At 37.1% G+C, this 21,180-nt stretch overlaps 1 protein-coding gene across 1 annotated transcript in view; it reads right to left on the reverse strand.

Annotated features, from left to right (window-relative positions):
• PTPRD (protein tyrosine phosphatase receptor type D) overlaps nucleotides 1-21,180 on the reverse strand; it is a 297,200-nt gene that overhangs the window by 141,785 nt on the left and 134,235 nt on the right. The window contains exons 12-16 of the mRNA XM_046663898.1: nucleotides 19,059-19,085; nucleotides 15,030-15,147; nucleotides 8,604-9,191; nucleotides 8,071-8,171; nucleotides 6,807-7,066 (exon numbers count right to left, since the gene is read on the reverse strand). Coding sequence (XP_046519854.1) covers nucleotides 6,807-7,066; nucleotides 8,071-8,171; nucleotides 8,604-9,191; nucleotides 15,030-15,147; nucleotides 19,059-19,085 — 1,094 coding nt within the window. The remainder of the gene's footprint in view (nucleotides 1-6,806; nucleotides 7,067-8,070; nucleotides 8,172-8,603; nucleotides 9,192-15,029; nucleotides 15,148-19,058; nucleotides 19,086-21,180) is intronic.

Here is a 21,180-nt window from a genome sequence, read left to right on the forward strand (position 1 = left end):
ATCTCTCCATGCCCTCTGAGCTATACTCCGATGGGCTTTCAGTTTCTTCGGTCCATTCTGTCATCAAATCCTTGATCATTCTGTTCCATCTTGCCTAGAACTTTCTGTCACTCCCACAAGTCCTAAGTTAACTCTTTTCCTAAAATAGCAACTCACTTTTTACTTCCTAATTGAAAACTTCCCAGACCTCTCTGATTAAATCAATTAACCCTATTATACAGCTTCAATGGACCATTCTTACTCTACAATTTTTTTACTGTTTAAGACATGTTTGTATATTTAGAAATACATTACTAAAGCAGATGTATGTATAATCCCCCCAAATTTGCTTATCTTTGCCATTTTGTCATTGAGTTCTGTTTCCACTGTAAAGTGGAAGTGGGTGGAGTAGGTGGCTCTTAGGGACTTAACGCCTCCCCTAAATCAGGCAGTCAGAAACATTTGGGAGCTCATCTCTTCCCTTAGAACTTCAACTCTCAATCTCATCAAGGTTTTTCTCCTTCCTCCAAAGCAGCAATGACATGTCCAAATAGAATTTAGAGAAAATACACTCCTTACTATAACTTTCTTTTTTAGTCAGCATAGTGATGATCCTTGTGAGAATCTCATGGAATAGAAAGGAAGATAAGATGATTCAGATAAGAAAAGTGAAATGGGGAGCTAATAAGTACCCTATAAATTCATCACAACCAAATCATATGAACTGAAAGAACTTGGTTGAAATAAAAAAAAAAATTGCTCTTGGATATAGATCAGCTTTATACATGGGTAAAATTAAACTCTACACTCTGCTCTGCCTGTCTGACTAAAGCCTGGAGTTTAGGCTCAAAACACCTTTTCCAATATAGACTTTAACTATTAAACCAAGAGAAAAACAACTTCAGAATCAATATACCTGGAAAGCCCTTGACTACTTATGAAGTAAGCTGTGTTTTCCCAGTATATTAGATTTAATTAGATAAGTTAAATCTAACCTTCAGAATTTTAATTATATCAAGTAAAGTTTTACTAATTATATTTAATATGTTATCATCAAGGGGCCCAGCTCCATATAATTATTTGGGAAGGCGAGCTCTGGTCTTTGTGGCAGTCCCACTTCAAATTCAGCAGGCTTTCTGGATTAGCAGTCTGTATTAGTTTTCTCAAACTCATTACTTAACTGGGAGGTCAAAATCTGTCTCAGAGTTTAATGATGAAAGTCATTCCCTGCATGCTTTTTGATTTTTCTTTTTTTTGCCGTAGTCATTTGGGTATATATTGTTTAAATCAAATTAATTTACCATAGAAAAACCAAAGAAAGTTGAATGATCTTTCCAGTCTCTATGTTTAAATTAAGGTTTTCAATCTTTTTAGCTTTGTGTTGTCAGACAAGTCACTCAATTTAGTCTTAAGCCTTATTTTCCTTCTTTGTAAAATGGTGGACGATAATGCTGACCTGTGGGAAGCCTCTCCCTTTACTTCTCATATTGAAATTCCCATGACAATCTACCAATTTTATTGCTCCATGATAGTTATACATTTTCATGATCTGTGGCCAAGCATATGAGCCTGATTACTCTTGGTTCTAAGGTTGTCTGGGGTGGTCCTGTTGATGCCTACTTGTCCTGGAGTTCTTAATTGTTTAGCAATTGCCCTAGAAAAAAAGGTCCTAGTTTGGCCAATAAATTGCATGGTCATAGTTCAACATATGGGCTCTGGAGCCAGACTGTCTGGGTTCAGATCTTTCCTCTCTGTTTCTGCTACTGTGTTGCCAGGGCAAGTTTGTCCACCTCATAACTCCCTCAGCAGTAAAATGAGAACACACTTCTTGTGAAGACTACATCAGTTAATGTGTGCAATGGCCTCTGAACAGCATCTAGTAAGCCCTCTGTCCCTATAAACTATTATTAGTATCAACTATATGATCTTGGCCAGGCTGCTTAGTATTTCTGGGCCTCACTTTACTCACCTGTAAATGGGGAGAGGAATACCTACCTCAAAAGGTTATTGTAAGCCTTAACTAAAACATTCTAATATCTTCAGTAAATTGTAAAGCACTATACAAATTTAAGTCTTTACCACTTCAGTTGATAAACATTTCTCATTAAACATTATATAGATAATACATTAACACATTAAACTGCTAACAGTGGTGCACATGTTTTATGAAGCAACTTTGTAAGCCATGCTTCCTAGAACATCTTCTTTTTTTAAAAGAAAAAGTAGATGACCTGAAAGCCAAATTAGTAAAACCAAAGAAATTTAAAATTTCATAAAATGCTCTTATTCTTTATTTCTATTTTTCATAAATATAAAATGGGTACCATAAAATTAATTTACATTGAGTACCTCCTGGTAGCTTTTTCTTTTAGTAAAATCTGTGTGGTATGTTTTTGTCTTAGCCCCCAGAGTAAAATCTTGTTCTATACAGCCATGGAAGCTCCCTCTGTCACCACAACTTGCTTCTGAAGAATGGTGGCATTGCCAGATTTTCTGACCTGCACTCTGACCCCAAATAGAAGGTTGAAGCACCACAAAATTCCTGGCACCAGAACCTACAGGATTCATACAACTGTTTCAGGAGAAATGTAGCCTTTCCCTCAGGAAGCTCACCTGCTTCTCCACACAAAAACCCAGTGTGAAAGAACACAGAAGCAAGGAGCTATGTCTGTGTTACATTTACAAGAGACAGATTTGGTTTTAGGTGGTGAGGAGTTGAGGGGTAGGAATAAAGACCTCCCAATTATCTTGGCCAGAAATGAGAAAATCATGGTTTCTGTTGATAAACAAAACAGCCCCTCAATCACCAAAACTGCATTTTGCTAGAAAACAAATGGGAAACATTTTCCTAGACAGCTTTCACTTCAACACAAGTTAGCAACTCACCCCAAAGATCTGGAATCAATTGTATTTCCTCCCCTTATTCCTTCCATAGAATACTAAACCAAAAGCTACATTCCTTTCTAATTTCTAACCTCGCCAACTACTGCAAGTGGCAAAGCAGGCACATAGCTTCTTGGACTATCTGACCAGACCATGTGAACCAACCCAGCAGACAGGATGGGGAACTTTATGCAGTTATCACTTTAAGAAGCCTAATAAATATAAATTATCTAGGCTTTTTTGCTAACAGGAGGTTTGCTTTTCATTTCCTATGGATATGATACTTTTCCCACTCAAGTACTTTCTAGTTTTGTCTTTTGCTTTTTTTTTGTTCCCCAGAGTGGCTACAATATATTTCCGGGAATCTACACTTCATTTCTAGAATATGATTTTTTTCATAATCGTTTGCTTTTTCTGGTTCCTAATAATCTGTTCTCTTTGCTACCAAAGTCTTATCCCTTCTCCCTGACTCCCTTTTCAAATATACAAGAAAGAAGTGCATAAATAAAACAAAGAGAAAAATTGAACGAGCTAAAGAAAAACACTAAAAGAGAAACTATATTCAGCAATATCCTTAACTCATACAGAAGTTGGAAAATGAAACAAAAGTCTACCACCAATGGACTAAAATGCCATTTGCTAATAACGTCTAACACATTCTACCAAGCCAACCTGGTCAATAGCCACTAAAGATTTTTTTTTAATGTAAATAAGGGAAAGTCTTGCAAACTAATAGTAAATACTGCAGATTATACTATACTATTTTCATCTTTCAACTGCTCTTTCCCTGAATAGACAGTGCATGTTTTAGAATGGACTGAATTTATAGTCCATATCTTTTCCTTGTTATTTCATTGTTTGCAACTATTTTACCTTTTCTAAAATCTTTCTCACCCTTTAAGATTCAGATTAGATATTAGCTCTTTCCAGATGTCTTCCCTGATACCCAAGTTGGGTTTAGAACTCTGTATTTAAGTTTCCATAGTACCTGGCAGTACTGTATTTAAGTTTCCATAGTACCTGGCAGTACTTACTCCATTATATTCCTATTACCTATTTTCTGTATCTGTTCTTCCACTATAAGGCAGGGCTTCATCTCAGTCATCTTTCTATTCCTGGATCTAGTACTGGCAATATAGTATATGTAGATAATATGTTTGTTGGATGCCAGCTGAAAGGTCTTAATGGGTGGGTAAAATGTGGACAAAAAACAAGTGCTAGTCTTTTATCTGCTTCTGCATTCTCACATACGCTGTCCTTTGCCTGAAACAGTGTCTCCTCATCCCCATGGACCAGCTAACTTCTTGTCGTTCTTTACACCTCAGCTTAGATATTGCTTTCTCTAGGACCCCTTCCCTGAAACTGGGGTTGGGAGTCCGTTCTTTGGCTTTTCTTATCTATCCAATCTTTGGAATCATAGGACTGCACTTCAATTGACTCTCCACTTGTCTAAATCCCCCAATTAACTGTGCTGTATAAGAGTAATGAGGAAGTTGGCATTATTTCCACCGAATCCCTAAAACATTGCATGGCAGTATGGTGGGAGATAAGAAATATCCACAGAGAATTTATCAAATCAATGAATAAATATAATCTCACTCTCATATTAAATTTTGTTGGGATAAACATTACTATTACACTAATATTCCATTCTTGTTTTCTGTTCTCTAAATGACAGAAAAGGAAGCATGGACAAAATGAAGATATTACTTCTCAGTGAATTTATTTTAGTAATAATCTTTTGGAAATTCCATCATCTGATTGGAATCCTTCAACTGTCTTATCAAACAAGTAATTGAAAGTTTTCTTAGGAAGGACTGTTTTTGGTTAACTCTGAAGTAGCCAAATTTATTAGTCTTTCCTAAGTTTCACAAATGGCACTACATTAAAACTTCTTGTTTATAATCTTACTTCTTAATAGCTGATTTTTCCAGCCATCTTCTTTAAGTTTTCAGAGCTTTGAAAATTTTTGACTGTATCCACCTTCTTGAAAATTCCTTTGCCATCACCCTGCCCTGACTTGGTTCTCTGCTTTCTAGAACTTTCTAACAAATCTTACTCTGCGTCTTTTACTTGCTCTCTTCTTCCTACTAACTGAGACCTTTACTTTTAGCCTTTTGCTTCATATTTTTACCTCATTGTCTCAGCGATTCTGTCTCTATCCATAAAACCATTGCTGCTTTGTTAATGATTCCCAAATTTCTATCTTTAATCCTAGTAATTCCTTTAAGCCCACATCTTTATATATTTCACTGAGATTTCACATAAAACATACACAAAATTAAAGTCATTAATTTCCTCTTGATTTTAAAATCTTTTAGGATGAATAGCAGCATCATTCATTTTGTGATCCAAGCTAAACCTCAGACCCATCTATGACATTTTCCTCAGCCTTGATGCTTTCATTAAAGCAGCTGCCAAGTCCTATTGCACTACTGCTGTAGTTAGCCTCTGCATCATATTTCCACCATCATCACCTTACTTCAGAATCCTGTTATTTGCCTAATGTCAACTATGTGATGACTTCTCAACAGTTTTCTCTCTGGTGCTCCAATCCTTCTGACATATGCCTTCAGGAGTCATCTTCCTCAAGAACTGTCCTAATTATGTCACCAGATTGCTACTAAATGTAAACGCTCCAATGGTCCATAAACTATGTATAAATGCCTCTGCTTGAGCTTCAAACCTTTCATATCAAGTTTCATCTAAACTTGATTATGTGGGATAGAAGAAATGAGAAAGGGTCTAGTGTAATCCCAAGCAAGTAGCACAGTGTCTAACATGCAGCAGATACTCAAATATTTCCTAAAATGGAAAAGAGGAAACTTGGGTATTATACAAATGGTATCATGCCACTCTCTTGCTTTGATAAATTTCCATCGTCTACAGGATATAGTCCCAACTTCTGAGCACAACTTGGCTCTTGCATACCTCTCTCATCTTGTCCAGGCTCTCTGGGCTCCAGTCTTAAAGAATCACTTGCTTCCTTTACTAATGAGCCTTTGCATATAATCTTCTCCCTCTGATTTTTGTATGCCTCCTATTTGTCCTTCAGGATTAAATTCAGAAACTCCCTTGACCCATCTGATTCAGGGTTAGCTGCTCTGAAGATAGGGTGTAATGCTATCATTAACACGTATTACATCTGTCTATTTCACTCTGTCCTCTACCCTATGGTAAGCTCTTTGAGGACAGGTGTCACATCTTTTTTTTGTTCTCCAGGGTCTAACACAGTAGTCACACTTACACTTTGGTGAAAGTACTTTTCTTTTCTAATGGCTACAACCAACTAGCTATACTGGCTATATTGTCTATTGGCTATAATCAACTAGCTATATACAATCAACAAACTACTTTATTGAATCGATTTAATTTTCGACTTCAGGCCCATTGGCCTCTACACTATGCTCCATCTAACACAGAAAACCTGCATTTTCTAACTTTCATGTTTTTTTCCAATGTCATTCTGAACCTGTTGAAACTTCTCCTTTTAGCACCCATGATAACAGTGTCATATACCATTTTTGCTTATCTAATTTCCCAAAGTTTCTTTCAGCTTTATCGTATTTTGTAAGACTCCCTCACAATTACAATAATATTTGCCAAATATTAGCTATTCAACTATTTATCTTATTTTATATACTACTGCATAAACTCCTTTATAGTAAGGACCATGTTCTATTTGTCTGTCTCCCATAAGCTACATCATTCCTGGAACATAAAAAAATATTCAATGTTAAATTAATCAGAATCTATGTTACAATGAGCACCAGAACACAGTGCAATAGAACTTGAATAACAAAACTGTAAGCCTGTGAAGAAGAATCTTTTACTCAACATACAACAATACATTTTTGTATAACCAGTACAATACTGAGATTTAACTTTCTTTTCTTGCTTACCTACATTTCTATCCTTCAGCCCTAACCCTTCAATCAACTTACTTTATATTCTCATTTGCAGGGACTTCAGGCAGTTGCACAGTAATCATGCCATCTAAGTTGGTCTTCCCAATGAAGGCAGGCTTGGTACGCAGAACATCTGGTGCAGTCTTTGCTGTCACCCTGTGCTGCAGCCCACCAGCGCTGTTCCCACGATTTGTCAGTACGAAGGAATATGACTTCTCAGGCTTCAGGTTGACAATTAACTTCTGTGTAGCCCGGCCATCCACTTCTTCTACCATTTTCCCATCATCATAAAGAATCTAGAGAGATACAACCAATCAAAGAGATTTGGTTATCAGAGAGGCAACATATAATTTCTAAACTAATGTGCCCTTACTTAGGGAAAATGCACGTCAGGTCAATTCTAACTTGGGGCAATTCCTGAGCCCATAAGGGTTCATACACTTTAGAGATTGCATCAACTTTTCTTTCTGTTCTTACTGTGTAATGGCATAATGTTTCTAAGTCTATCAAAAATACACCAAAAAATGTGCAATCACTTTTCAACATCTGACCTGTCAGTTGTATGTGATCTTAATGGAGTGTTGGCAGAAATGCTCTAGGTTTTCAATGTATTATCCACATCGCTTTTTTTCTAAATGTTCCCATTCCTGTTCCTAAATCCATTTTGTTTTTAAACATGTCTCTCTACTCTTTATTTCGTAGACTTGTACTTCTTGCTAACATTTCTCAAAGGGAAACTCGAATTTAAAATGAGCAAAGAATGCAAGCCAATAAACAAATTTTTAAAATCTCAGGATATTTTATCATAAATAAGTAGAAACCACGTAAATTTTATTTTCTGGTGGAGAAACAAAAGCACTAGCTTAGATTAAAAAGTTCAACTTGGAAGTACAAGGTGACCCACAAATAATGCCAGCCCTCAGTTTGAGCTCCTGTATTCAGGCCAACAAACAAATTTTGAAAATCTTAGGATATTTCATCACAAATAGGTACAAACCACGTAAATCTCATTTTCTGAAGGAGAAACAAAAGTGCTAGCTTAGATTAAGTTCAACTTGGAAGTACTAGGTGACCCACGAATAATGCCAGTCCTCAACTGGAGCTCCTGCTTCCTCTTTAGAGGGGAAAGGTCACATGGCCAAAGCGCATGACTTAATCTGTTATATGAAAACCACCGATCACAATGGCAAATACGTGCAGCTGAATCAAAGCAATCTGTAAGCTTCATAAGTAACCTACCCAGGTGATCTGCCCCTTCCACTTTTACCCATGACATCTTGCAAATTAGAGAATAACTTACTTTGAAAGGCATAGCAGAATTATAATTCTCTGGAATCTCCCAAGACAGTAGCACTGAAGTCTTCATCACAGCTTTGACATGAAAATTTTTTGCAAACACTGCTGGAAAAGGAAAAACAGTGTATTTAAACTACTCCTAAAAATGTACGACCTGTCCTTTTCCACCACAGACCATAGGGCTTAAGTTAGATGCCATCTACTTTGATCAGAAAGAGTGTGATTTGCCTACCTGTTTAGAGCATTCATTTTACCACCCCATTCTCACAAAGATCTCTCCTTTCTCTCCAATTCAGTCAACTATATGTGTTTTCCTTACCTGAGGACATTGGGGTGCTGTCAGCAAGACTTGCTTGGCATTCTATAACTGAAATCTAAGGTATCCAAAACATATTAAGTTTTACATACTTTACCTTTTTGCTTTTGCTGAACCTATTAATATGAATGGGCCGATCAGTTATTTATAGCTTCAAAATACTGATTTCCAAAGACCGACATTCCTTTAAAGGAGGAAGGCCATAAGCAGACAAATCCTACCTTGATCCACAGGCAGTGTCCTGAACTGGACACTGGGACTATATGGCCCGGGCCCTTTGCTCGTGTGAGCACGTACTTTTACATCATATGTGGTATCTGGTTTTAAGCCACTGAGTGTCATAGTGGTGTCAGCTGGAACAATAAGCTGCTCCATTGGAAGAAGAGGGATGTTGATATCCCTATATAGGAGGGTATACTTGGTGATAATGCCATTTCTCTCTGCCAGGACAGGTGGCTGCCAAGACAACTGGACGGAGGTTGAAGTGGTGCCTTCTGAATGGAGGTTTTGAGGGAATCCAGTTGGGACTTCTTCTGGAACAGAAATCTCCTTCACCATCTCCTCCCCAAAGCCCACTTTATTTCTGGCTGAGAGCCTGAAGATATATGATGCTCCTTTGTGGATGTCTGTAGCTGTGAAGTGATCTTCTTTTTCAGAGAACTCAAGAGTAGTGAGCGGTTCCATATCCTTCCGGCCAAATTTTAAACGGTAGCCCTGAAGAGGTCCAAATGTGTCCACAGGGGGGTGCCACTGAATGAGAGCCGTATTCATCTGCGTGTGGTTAATCACAAGCCGGGGTTTCCCTGGAACTGGAGCACACAAGATGGAGTGGTAAGACCAACCTACATGGAGTTCGCATTTCATCATTGTTGAAAGGGAATACCACTCTACGGCATTCCATTTGTTTATAAAAAAGCTAATGCTTGGTCTATAAACCTTTGTGGAAATATGCTCCTTCTCATATTCTGTTAAGATGGGCTGAGATACTCGAATTTGATAACAGACACAAAATAGGAATTACTATTGAAACACTAATAAGGGAATTTTTTTTTAACATCTTCACATATCAAACCTTCACACAGAAAGGTTCATGTCACAGAGAATCCGAGTAAAGATTAGTCAATTAGATACAGCAAATAAGAATAATAATTATAACATATTTAATTATTGGATGCATGCAATGTAGCAGGCGCTGTGCTAAGAGCATTACATGTAGTATCTCAATTGATTTGCATTCTTCACTCCTGACTACACGCTCTGATTAGTTATTATTTTAATTTTCTGTAAATAAGAAAATGAAACTCAGAGAGATAGAAAACTGTGCAAGGTCAGATGTGTAATAACTGAGAAAGCTATAAGACAAACCCAGTCTATCTGAATCCATAGCCCTAACAGTTAAGTATACTGTTATGTTGCTTGTAAGAGTAAAAGAAAAAGTAGTACAAACAAATGTTGCTTTGACTTACTAAGGATCTAATTTGCACTTTTTGTCTATACTCTACCATCCACACCCTCATCCTCATCAAGTTCTTCATCTGGAAAATGGGAATCACATTAAGACTCACCCCATATTGTTGTTGTGAATATTAAATAAGAAAATACACATAAAAATTGTAACAAAAGGTTTTATATCAATTAACATTAATCATAATTTTTAATAATCAGAATATGAAGCTTTCTGTGTTCAGGGACTAGTTTCCCATAAGTGCATAATTTCTTTCTTTTTAAGTTAAGTTAGATATGTGAAGAGTTCTAATCTACTCACTCAATAGATTATTACATTTTTTTTTTAATGGAGACCAATTATTCCTGAAGTCCACAGAGAAAGATATTGGTAAACAACACAGAGCCAGGAGTTTTTTTGGGAATAGTACAAAGATGGGAGGAAGATGAGTATCACCAGAATCATAACTAAAGCAAGTTCATAGAGAGGGGAATAAAGATGGTACAAAGGGAGAAAGGCTTACATTAATGGGAGATGGGTAATGGAAAATAGTATCATGGGGATGTAGAGAAAAGTTAAACAAAAAACAAAAGAACTACACGATACATGGAATCTTAATCTCATAAATGACCTGGTTACCCTGTTCATTATATATTTCAGAAAACTGGGACCCCAAAGGTGGTGTGCTTTGTCCAAGAACACATTCATTAACTCATTTCTATTCTTAGCCAATGCAGTAATAGTTTTGTTTCACACGCTGGGTAAGTTCGTAATAAGTTCACGTAACTCGGCTAACCTACAATGTATAGATAGAATAATTAGGGAAGTTCGTAATGGTAATTATGTGTTTTGAAGGTTGGCCCAGGAACCAAACCAAACCAAAAATTGTGTATTCGTTGCTTCTCAGGAAAAAAGCTTCCTTGTTAAAGATCTTAACAACATATAGATTGTGTTTCAGAACACAATCTATATGTTGGAGAGTGCTTGAGTTATTCTATTTATTTTTATTTTAAATACACTTAAAATTATTTTCATGTTAAAAATCACTTTAAGATAGACATTGACAAGCATCTTTAATTTCCCTTTACGCGTGTATAGCATGGACATGATTTGCCCATTAAAATGCCAATAATGTCAAGGATTAAACACCTGAGACTCTGCTGAGAAAAAATGGCGCTTTCAGCAAAGAAGATATCCTCTAATAAACAAAAACTCAATTGAAATTATTGGGTAGAAACATAACTACGAAGTCTCAACATTTTCCGGGGACGATATATTTTATCAAATATATTTATCCAAATTTTCCAAAATTCTGTTTCCAAGGAACTGCATAATGGTATGTAGAGTGTGCATCCCCGATGCATGTAAAGTTAGGATAAATAAAACACTTTTAAATTTCTTGATGTAAAGCACAAATACGGGTTCCATTCTAATAATATTTGTCAGTCATTTATTAACAAGATTTTATTACCTAGTGTTTCACTTTATAATATTGCCATGATACAAATTTGGAGAAATATAATGGACTGGCAAATTCTAAGAAAAAAAACTCACTGGCCTTATGAAAATGTACATCTGTTCTTCTGTGATGGTCAAAGCTTAGGTTGGACTAATGCCTTTTGTTTTTTGATGTGGTATGCCCTTTCTTGTTCTGGGATATAAACGCTGTGAGCTTGGAATCATGAGATCAAAGTAATGCTCTAGAAGTAAGGGCGGCAGTTCTGACCCAGTGGTTTCCACTGATGTGCCAGGATCACCGCAGTGTGCTCTCCATTGCCAAGCCAACAACAGTCACTCCCTCCCCGGCAGACATTTCACTAAGCCCAAAAACTATGAGGCAATCAGCCTGGAAGTACCTAGATGCACAAGTGACGGATTTGAGAAAGAAATGAATGCTGAGGCAGCTAAAGGAAAAACTGCCAGGATCGCCTCAGAAGAGTCTAGCCACATGAAGAGAATGCCTAAAAGCTCCACTAGTGTGTGAATAACAGTTTAACAAGTTGGGGTAAGGGTTCTGGAAAGTTGTGGTATTTCATCCAGGGAGTAACAGAAAAAATGGAAAAGCAATGAGGAGAGTTCTACATTGCATATATGGTTAAAAAGAATTCTCCAAAACTCCTCATATTGGCAATGGAACCCATTCCATTTCTGGTTTCCAGAAACTCCGTGTATGAAACATTTACCAACTACTCACTCTGAGCCAAGACTTGTACACTGGCACACAGGCATTTGGGTGGGAAAATAAAGATGGAAAATGCAGGGTCCATATCCTCTGATCAATGCATGCTTGAGGTGGGGAAGAGCAGAGGTGCAGCAGATGGTGCTGTGTGTGGAGTCTGGCTCAAGGCTTCTGATGCCTTAGTGTTATTATGTAGACCACTTTTAAAGGCCATTCCGTAGTAGGGTCAGTAATGGTTCTGCTTCCTCCAGCATAGGAGTTGATCAAAGATCAGCAGGATCAAAGAGACTTAAGTAATTACTCAGGGGAGCTTGGAGGTCATTTTTAGCAATATCTTAGAGAACATGCTGGAAGAAGCAGAGAGGGTCCAGTTGCACAGTAAGCAAGCTAATGCTAATTTATGTCACGACATATAATCTCTTCTCCCTTGTCTCTTCAGTTTTGTTATTCCCTTACTACACTCTTCTCTCTTCAAAATCTTTTAGGACTTCAGAAATGGCAAATATGTGCTGCTACCCTTTACTTCTTCTTAGCAATAGCAACCATTAGGGATGAACCAAGGCACTCAGTCCCTATGGCTCCAAACTTAGCTTCACTTTAACCTGGCACCCAAGCAGCAGTGATCATAATTGACTCACCTAAACCTCTTACTCCCAAATTCTCCATGTCATAGTCATCTTTCCTACCATCCTTAAACATGGCTGCTCAGGATGGTAGTGAAACTCATGTAAACATATTGAGAAAATTTCAAACCAATGAATCTGCCAGTTGCCTTAAACCTTGAGACTTGAGGTAGTAGACCAATTATTATGATACAGAACAATGGGAGTATTAACAAAGAAACTGCAAAAATGTCATAATCATTAAACCATAAAAGCCAACGTTTTATTTAAAAGCATCCCTCAGGTTACATGAATCCTACATGGATTGCTTAAGTTATTGCCACTACTCTTTGTTTCAAAGATAGGACTATTCGCAGATTCTAGAAATAAGTACTATACATAAACATATCCTAAAATCAGGAATTTTACTATTAAAATAAAATTTCATGAGGATTCCTGAATTACCCATGGGAGCTGTAACTAAATACTCTTATAATTATGGTTGTTAGGAGCTCACGTCTGTGAGAGAAACTCAGTAATTCTTCATAGTCACATAAGTATAAGGATTTTTTTGGTAATAGTATATGAAACAAATTAATGTGTTCACTGATTACCTGGAGATAAACCACGACTAGGGAATGCTTTTTGACTAGTAGGTTGGCAGCAAAGAAAACTAGAGTTTTTCTCTTAAAGGAATTATAAATCTGGATTCTCTCACCTCCAACGCAGGCTCAGTGGGGAGATCTCAAATAAATAAATGTGAAGACATCAAAATTATAAGCTTTTCTTACCTCAATACTTAACTCTCCACTGATTAAGAAAGATCTGAAATTGTGAATGGAAATTCCAAAATAATCCTATATATGAACGGGATCCACAATTCTAAGTAATTTTCTGTATAGTGACTAAAAGTGATGAGCTAGTCTCAGTGACATTAAAATAGAAAACATCTTTCCTTTCTCTAGGATTCAGATCCCTGAGCTATAAATCCTCTACTTTTCTCTCCTCATTATAGGCCATCATCTTACGGGCAATAGGAGGTTGATGCTTTATGGAAGATCTTTCAGGCTTATTAAGACACAGTTATGATGAAATGTATTTTCTTCACTTTGGGATTCATTTTCAGGGGTTTTACTCTTGGTTGTCTACATTCTAACAGTGGCTGGTTCCATAGCCAGACAGTCAGCATGCCCTACTGAATATGTATCTCCTATGCAGGGCACTATATTAGCTTGATATAACTGTATTCTTTAAAAAAAAAGAAAAGAGAAAAAAAAGCCCAGAAGACTTTGCCTTGAAGGAGTTTTGCCATCTGTAATCCTGCTGCTTGAGGCAGTTCCAGGTGGCGGGATGTGAGCGAGGCAAATCTTATGACATTTAGACAAATTTGGCAGTGAGCATGGCACCCAGGAGGGCACTCAACATCACAGCTGTTCTCTGCTTTATGCCTTTACATAGAGGTGTGTTCCTGAAAAGTTGTGCGGGAAGTGATTCGGGAGGAGTAAATCAAATCATAGTTTAAACGTTCCATGGGGGATTTCTATATAAAGGGATCGGAGGAGAATCCTTTTGTAATTATCTCTTAATTTATTGGTTTTACAACGTCAAGTCTTCCTTCCTGCTGGCTTTTCTTAAGGTGGCCAACCAAAGTAACTCTAAAGAGCATTAAGAAATTTTGTTCTTCAGAAAGGAGCAATCTGATATTATATAGTCTTTTTTGCTTTTTTTCATTCCCATTTCTATTCCCCCTCTTTTATGCAATTTGTGCTCTTTAGAATCCTCACAGCAAGGGGTGAGGAGAGAAAATGATAAAAAATAAAACTGTAAGTCATCAACCGAGCTCTTTTAACAGGATCTGTGTTGGGAGAGGCTGAAGCTGCTGAGTGACTTTCCTGCCTAGATGATCTGCCCACTGGATCTCATGGGACTCGTTTCCTCACATCCTTCATCTCAGCTTAAATAACCTTCCCCGAAGAGTCCGCCAATCACTCTTTCCAAAACAAGTCCCAGGGCCTGCCCTATCCTTAATGCCCACACATCTTTATTTGCAGCTTATCACTTCCTGACATTTTATTCTACAGTCATTTGTTCACTCGTTAATTATGCAGTCCTGGTCAGAAAACAGATTTCAAGAGGACAGAGTATTTTTCTATTTTGTTGACCACTGTATCCCCCATCCTGGGAATAGTGCCTGACACATAGTAGGTGCCCAAAAATTATTTGGTGAATGACTGAGTAATTCAGGCTAAGTATGTACTTGAATTTTTTTTCGTCTGAATTATATATCATAAAACACAAAAATTCACCACAGTCAATTTTTTCCCTTTTTCCCTTTGATAGAAGCCACCTATACCGTTTGGAGAGTTAGTATTATTGTTGCCTGGAACACATTCGAGGCACATACATGCACAGACAAGGTTACCTGCCCCAGTGGTGGACACCAGTTTGGGCTTGCTGCGAGCACCGTCTCCTTTGGTGGTGTAGGCTGTGACGGTGAGGGAGTAGGAAGTTTCAGGCTGTAGCCCAGAAATGATCATGTCCTGAAATGAGACAATAGAATGACACCAATTCAAAACACGCCATGAATGCCCTGGGGGTAAAAAAAAGACCTCCACCTTCATTCTGCGCATGCTTGAACATTCCCTGAAGCCATGCCAAGCACTGGGAGTTTCATGCCTGGAGCTCATGCTGTGATGATCTGTTTTCATGCTGACATTGAAGAGAGGTCTTCAGCCATCCTAAAAGACAGCTACTACTCTATCTAAGGGGTAGTGGTTAAAAACACAAAACCTAGAGTCAGACCTCCTAGAGCCTCTCTTTATTCACTAGTGTGAGGATCCAGGGCAAGTGAGTTTACCCCTCTGTGCCTCAGTTTCCCATGTGAAACTCGGAATAATAGGACTCCAGAGGGCTACTGGAGAATTAAATGAGTTGTAGCAGGTAAACACTTAGAGCTATGCCTGGCTCGTAGAGAGCAATCCATAACTTAGCTGTTTGTTATGCCAGCAGCTCTCCATATGTATCCACTATAGTCTGGTCCACAGACTGGTGACGGGGCTGATGCCAACACCGTCTGTTTTATCACCATGTAAATATTTTGCCAAATGGCTGATCTGTTGGACCTAGATATCCTGAGAGCCAGAGAAGTTTCTCTGGACTCAAGTAACATATTATTGGTTAATTGTATAGGCTATGAACTAAAATCATTATACGCTAAGGAGAAATTTCTGACGATTTGGAGAGCAGGCCATAAAACCAAAGAATGGGACTTGTTCTACCACATCATGAATATGTGTTCTATTAATTCTGACTATTCAGAAAACATTAAATGTCACAAACTATTTATTGAAACTCTTAATTCTCTCATAGTAAGGGCCCAAAGCTGGGATGGTGATGAGACTAGATGATTCTAGAACTGTTCTTCCAAATTGAAGGTTTCAGGATTCTTTAGATAGTGTGCTGGCTATTAATTTGTTCTGGTATTTTCCTTAGAGCTACATACACACAGCAATAAAAAGTCCTTTCAGCTTTTTGGCACAGCTATGTTTTCAAATTGAATGTGGATAAATTTGAGAAAATATACAATGTCATTGCCTTCCACATCTAAAGATACTGCAAGTGAGAGTTTAGTGAGTAGACTGCATTGTGTAAAGGATGCTAGGATTTTTCTGTGCAAGGCTGTAAGGGACACCATAAAACTCAATTGTTGAATCCAATCCCAAATATGACAGCTTTTGACAATGTGCTTTTCTCAAAACAGTAGGAATATCATCAGTGTGGAAATTCAAAAATTTCAGATACCATTCTGAAGAGCCATTGGAAATATTATTCTGCCAGAAGAATGGACTAAATTTGGGAGAGAGACTTTATTTTCAGGATCTTGGAACAGTTTCACTAACATTACAGAGAATATAAAAACCAAGTGAACCACCAACAGTGGCATTTTAAATTACGGCAGTCACAGTGGCTATTCCAAAAATTATGACGGGTAAATGCCAACATTATTGTCTCCAAGGTCCCCCTCACATGCCACTGGATTGCTGCTGAAAGCAGGCAAAGCTAGGAGGAGGAAGAATGGAGGCTTGGTTCTATCACCAAATCATATAGCAAGAAATTTATATACTCTCAGCCTTATATAAATAGTTTCTCATTTATAAAATTGGGGTTAACCACACGTGTCCTTCCTCTCGCACTGGATGCGATGTGAAATTGGTCAAGCCCTCTGCAGTGGTGTAATCTCAGCTGGACACATCTCTATTTGCCTGGATCACATCATCTCTTGGGTTACATCTTCTTTCTTTAAGCTGTGGGCATGCTTCCTTGGTGCTTTCTGCACCCTCCGTAGGGTGGTGAGGCTGACACCATAGCCACAGTTCCTCAGTCTGTCTTCTCCTATCCCATCTCCACTCTACTTTTCACCCCTGCCTGTTTAAAGTTAGCATTTTTGGATGTTCTGTCACAGTCACTTGTGTGCTGTGTTTCTCTCTAGTCCTAAAGAAAAACTGCATTCATTTCCAAACCTTAAAAAAGTTTTTCTGCATATATCCTAAATTCATCTCTAGCCCTGATTCCACCAGGAGCAGGTACTGGAGCTCCCACCAGGGCTCCAGTACTATATACAGTGTAAATATATGCCAAACGTCTTCCTGTGACTGCCAAGTGTTACCTCAAGTTCAACTTAACTAAAGCTTCAACGTCTCTCTCAAAAGCAGACGCCCCTCCCTATTGCCATATTTTAATGAATAGTAGAATGTCGTCAAAACTTATGAGTGAACTTTGATCTCTTTTTTTCCTCAAATTCTTAGCTAGTCAGCAAATTTTTGTCAATTCTTTAAAGTATGGATCATAACTGTCCCTTTTTCATTTCTAATGCCTCAAGTTTGTTGAATTTTTATCACTTCACGACTAATTTAGTAAAAGGGCTCATTTTATTTGTTTCCCTGTTTACTATCTTTTTTTCTACAATCTATCCACTAAGCCATTGGTTTTTAAGCTGCAGGTAATGACCCATTTAGTAAGTCATGAAATCAGTTTAGTCAGTCGTGACCAGCATTAAAGAAATACAATACACTTGAACGCAAAATATTAAAGTTTATGTATATTTAAAGGTAAGGTATTATTTTGTAAAACGTTTATTTTAAACATACACATGCATTGTTCAGGATATACAATGCATTGCTTACTACAGGTCATGGTCAAATAATTTTATAAAACACTCCTATACTCACAATTCCATGAGAACTGACACCTTGCCCCCCATATTTGCCAATATTCTCAACAAGAGCCCTATGCTTTCGCAAAAAATATTTATTTATTAAATGAAAGAATAGCTCTTACTAGCCTTTCTCCTATTTCTCTTCTCAATAATTTTTTATGTCTCTTCAGTACTGAAGAGTTAATAGCTCTTTAGCTTTACACTTCAGGCTTTCCCAACATTACATTGAAAGCTACATTTTAGCCACAGTTAGCACTAATTTACTAACCTGAACCCTTCATTCATTTCAAAGTGGTGAGCTCACTGTCATCTGACTATATCACACTCTTGACTGCCTCATGACTGCTTCCACTGTGCTTAACTTTAAAAAATATGTTCCCACCTCCAACTTCCCAACACACACACACACACACACACACACACACACTTTTTACCTCTTCAATCCCTATTCATCCTTTAGGTTCTCAACTAAGTTTCAGGATCTCTTCTCCCATCCCAGTCTACTGTCTGTGAACTCATAGCTCTTACTGACATTGTTACTCATTTACTAAATAATTACACATTGGTTGAGGCCATTGCTTTTTGTTACACTTCATGGAACTTTTTTCAACTTTACATTTGTCCTAGCCACCCAGGTTGCAAGAGCTTGGAAGGCAGGTGTCACATATTGTGTCCCCCACAGTACCTTATACATAATAAGCTCTCAATAAATAACAGAATTCACTCATTCAAATATTTGAAAAAATTCCTCCCTCAATGAGATACCTTTTGCTTCTTGGCATGATTCATTCAATTTCACGCAGATTTGTACAACATAAAATTGCCATTTTTAGATAGAGTTAATTAGTGCCAGATATACATCATGTTATCCACTGACTATATAACCCTGGAGTAAGATTTATGAACAGCCTACAACAAACAACTTGATATCTCCAGTCTGTGATGCCTCCACTCAAAGCATGCCTCCTCTAACTGTGTCACAAGGTGGAGTTAGTAGCAGCCACCAAAACAATGTGAGCTCGTGACATTTCTGATGTAATCAGTAGCACCATGCCAATTTCACAAAACAAAAACCAAAATAAAAAAGTGTACCACATAGTGAAGATAATTAAAAAATAATTTGTTAGTTCATGCATCCAAGCAAACTGTGGTGACATCACAAATAAGTGAAACAGGCGTATCAGAAAAACCAAGCATTCATAATCTGTTTTGACACAGCAGTCAAAAATTACTCACATGTTCAGTAGTATCATCAAATTCCCACTGATTGACATTAAGAAGAATGGGAAGGGGGAAACAAAACAAAACAAAAAAAATGAAGAGAAATTTGTAGCCTGATAAAGGCAATGCTGCCCTCCTTAGATTAAAAAAACTAAGCAATTGAAACAGTGTGTACAATAAAATTCCAAAGAGTGCAAGTGTGTTATGGTGCCATCTTCACTCCCAAATGAGAGGTCAAAAGTAAATATGCTCTGTACTATCACTAAAACCACTTAATTTTTTTTTTAACGTATGGTTCAGTGGAATGAATCAATAAGGCATAGCAAAAAGCTAATGCACACTACTTTCTAACATTTATTTTGACTTTTTCCTTAGGTTACACAATTAACTCAATTCACTATTTAGATTAATATCTTTCATTAATATTGAAATTGTACAGCTCCAGTGAAGTTCTGCAAGCCATAGTGAAATTTCAATGAACAGTCAAAGAGATTATATGAGATGGACAAAAAAATCAAAAACCAAAGCAAAAATCACACAAGGAAAATCAGAAAATAAATGAAGGAAAGCCAAAGTGTAAGAGAGGTTAAAAAAAAAGATTGAATTGACATTTAAGGCATTTTGTATAATATAATTCCATTAACTACCATATTCCCAATGAAAATAGCAAAAGAACTACACTTCTATCATGGAAGATTATCTAAGAACTGAAGAACAATATCAAGGCATGATGGTCATATCTTTTCTTCATAATTACAGACTCACAACTAAGTACAAGCATTGAAGGATTTATTAATTTTATACTATGAGAACTCTCTATTTTACAGCTGGTACAAAATAACTATTTAGAAAAATCAAATCAATGGCCCTTTTTCAAGAGTCTAAGGGATGCTATGAATGTCCAACTAAATTTACAGAAGTGGCCTTCAGACCAGAACTACACAACCGGATGCCAGGTTGTTAAGTTAGCCACTAATCTAGATTCCCTTAGTTAGAATGTTTCAGAACTGAAACAAACATAAGACCTTTGTGAGTTGATTATATTAAGACTCTGGAGTAAATACTTAGAACCACAAGGATATTTATTGGCCTCTTAGTTTTACTGAGACAAGAATGCAAAATTTTGCAACCTGGTGCAGCAGTTCTCAACTTGGTTCGTAACCTTCGTCACTTTCGTACTAAGGAAGGAATTTTCCATTGAACTAAGCTTCAAATTTTCACAAATCCCATCCATTTCCATGCTCAGCTTTCAATTCACTGGAGAAGCAAAGCACCTCCCTCGTCATAATATTCTATCACTACTGTACCAAGCATAGGTAACCTAGTCCATGGATTATGTATAATCCTCAGCAGGGCAGTTATTAATTGAAATCTTCCTCTTCTTTTTAGGAAAATATGGTATTACCTTTGAATCACCTCTAATTTATGAAAAAAATTGAAAACTTTTAATGCTCTATTTTAAACAACTGGTTATAAAACCAAATTGTGACCATATAGTTGTAAACCACTGCCTTAGGATCAACAGAATTTCTCACATACTCAACTACTCTTAACATTTTAATCACCTTGGCTCAACATAGGCGATCCCGTTTATTCCCTGGGAAACACTAATTTTCATCATTGTCATTTTCTTCATTTTTTGGGAAATGAAACAATTATTTTCATCAAATAAGTGATTTGATAAAGAATTACTAAATAAAATACTATCTGGATAACTTTCCCCCCAAAAGAATGTCTATTCTTCAGTGGAAGAAGTCATACATTTAGAAATTAGATGAACTAGTTCCAAGTAGTTTTAGCACAGCAGAAAGTAGATTCTATCAGCAAAACTGCTGCTTAAAATTCTTCCTTTGGTTTGATTAAAACCAACTTTTTTGAGGTCAGAAAGGCAAACTCAGATATAGGTGTAGAAAGCTGAACATCTGTATTTTGAGAAAACAGTTACATGTTTTTAATCACGTGTCATTTCATTACAGTTCAATTCCTCATTTGATATCGACTGTGATTGAGAAGATAAATATGGATCATGTGTTTTAAAAACTAGAATTGTGTACAGGGTTTTTAAAATGTGAAAAAATTAAAAATGGGGCCCATTTCAAGGTACAGATTAAAATGAATATATCATATAAAAGCAGTG

This window comes from Equus quagga, chromosome 6 (genome assembly GCF_021613505.1).
Source record: "Equus quagga isolate Etosha38 chromosome 6, UCLA_HA_Equagga_1.0, whole genome shotgun sequence".
Taxonomy (NCBI): Eukaryota; Metazoa; Chordata; class Mammalia; order Perissodactyla; family Equidae; genus Equus; species Equus quagga.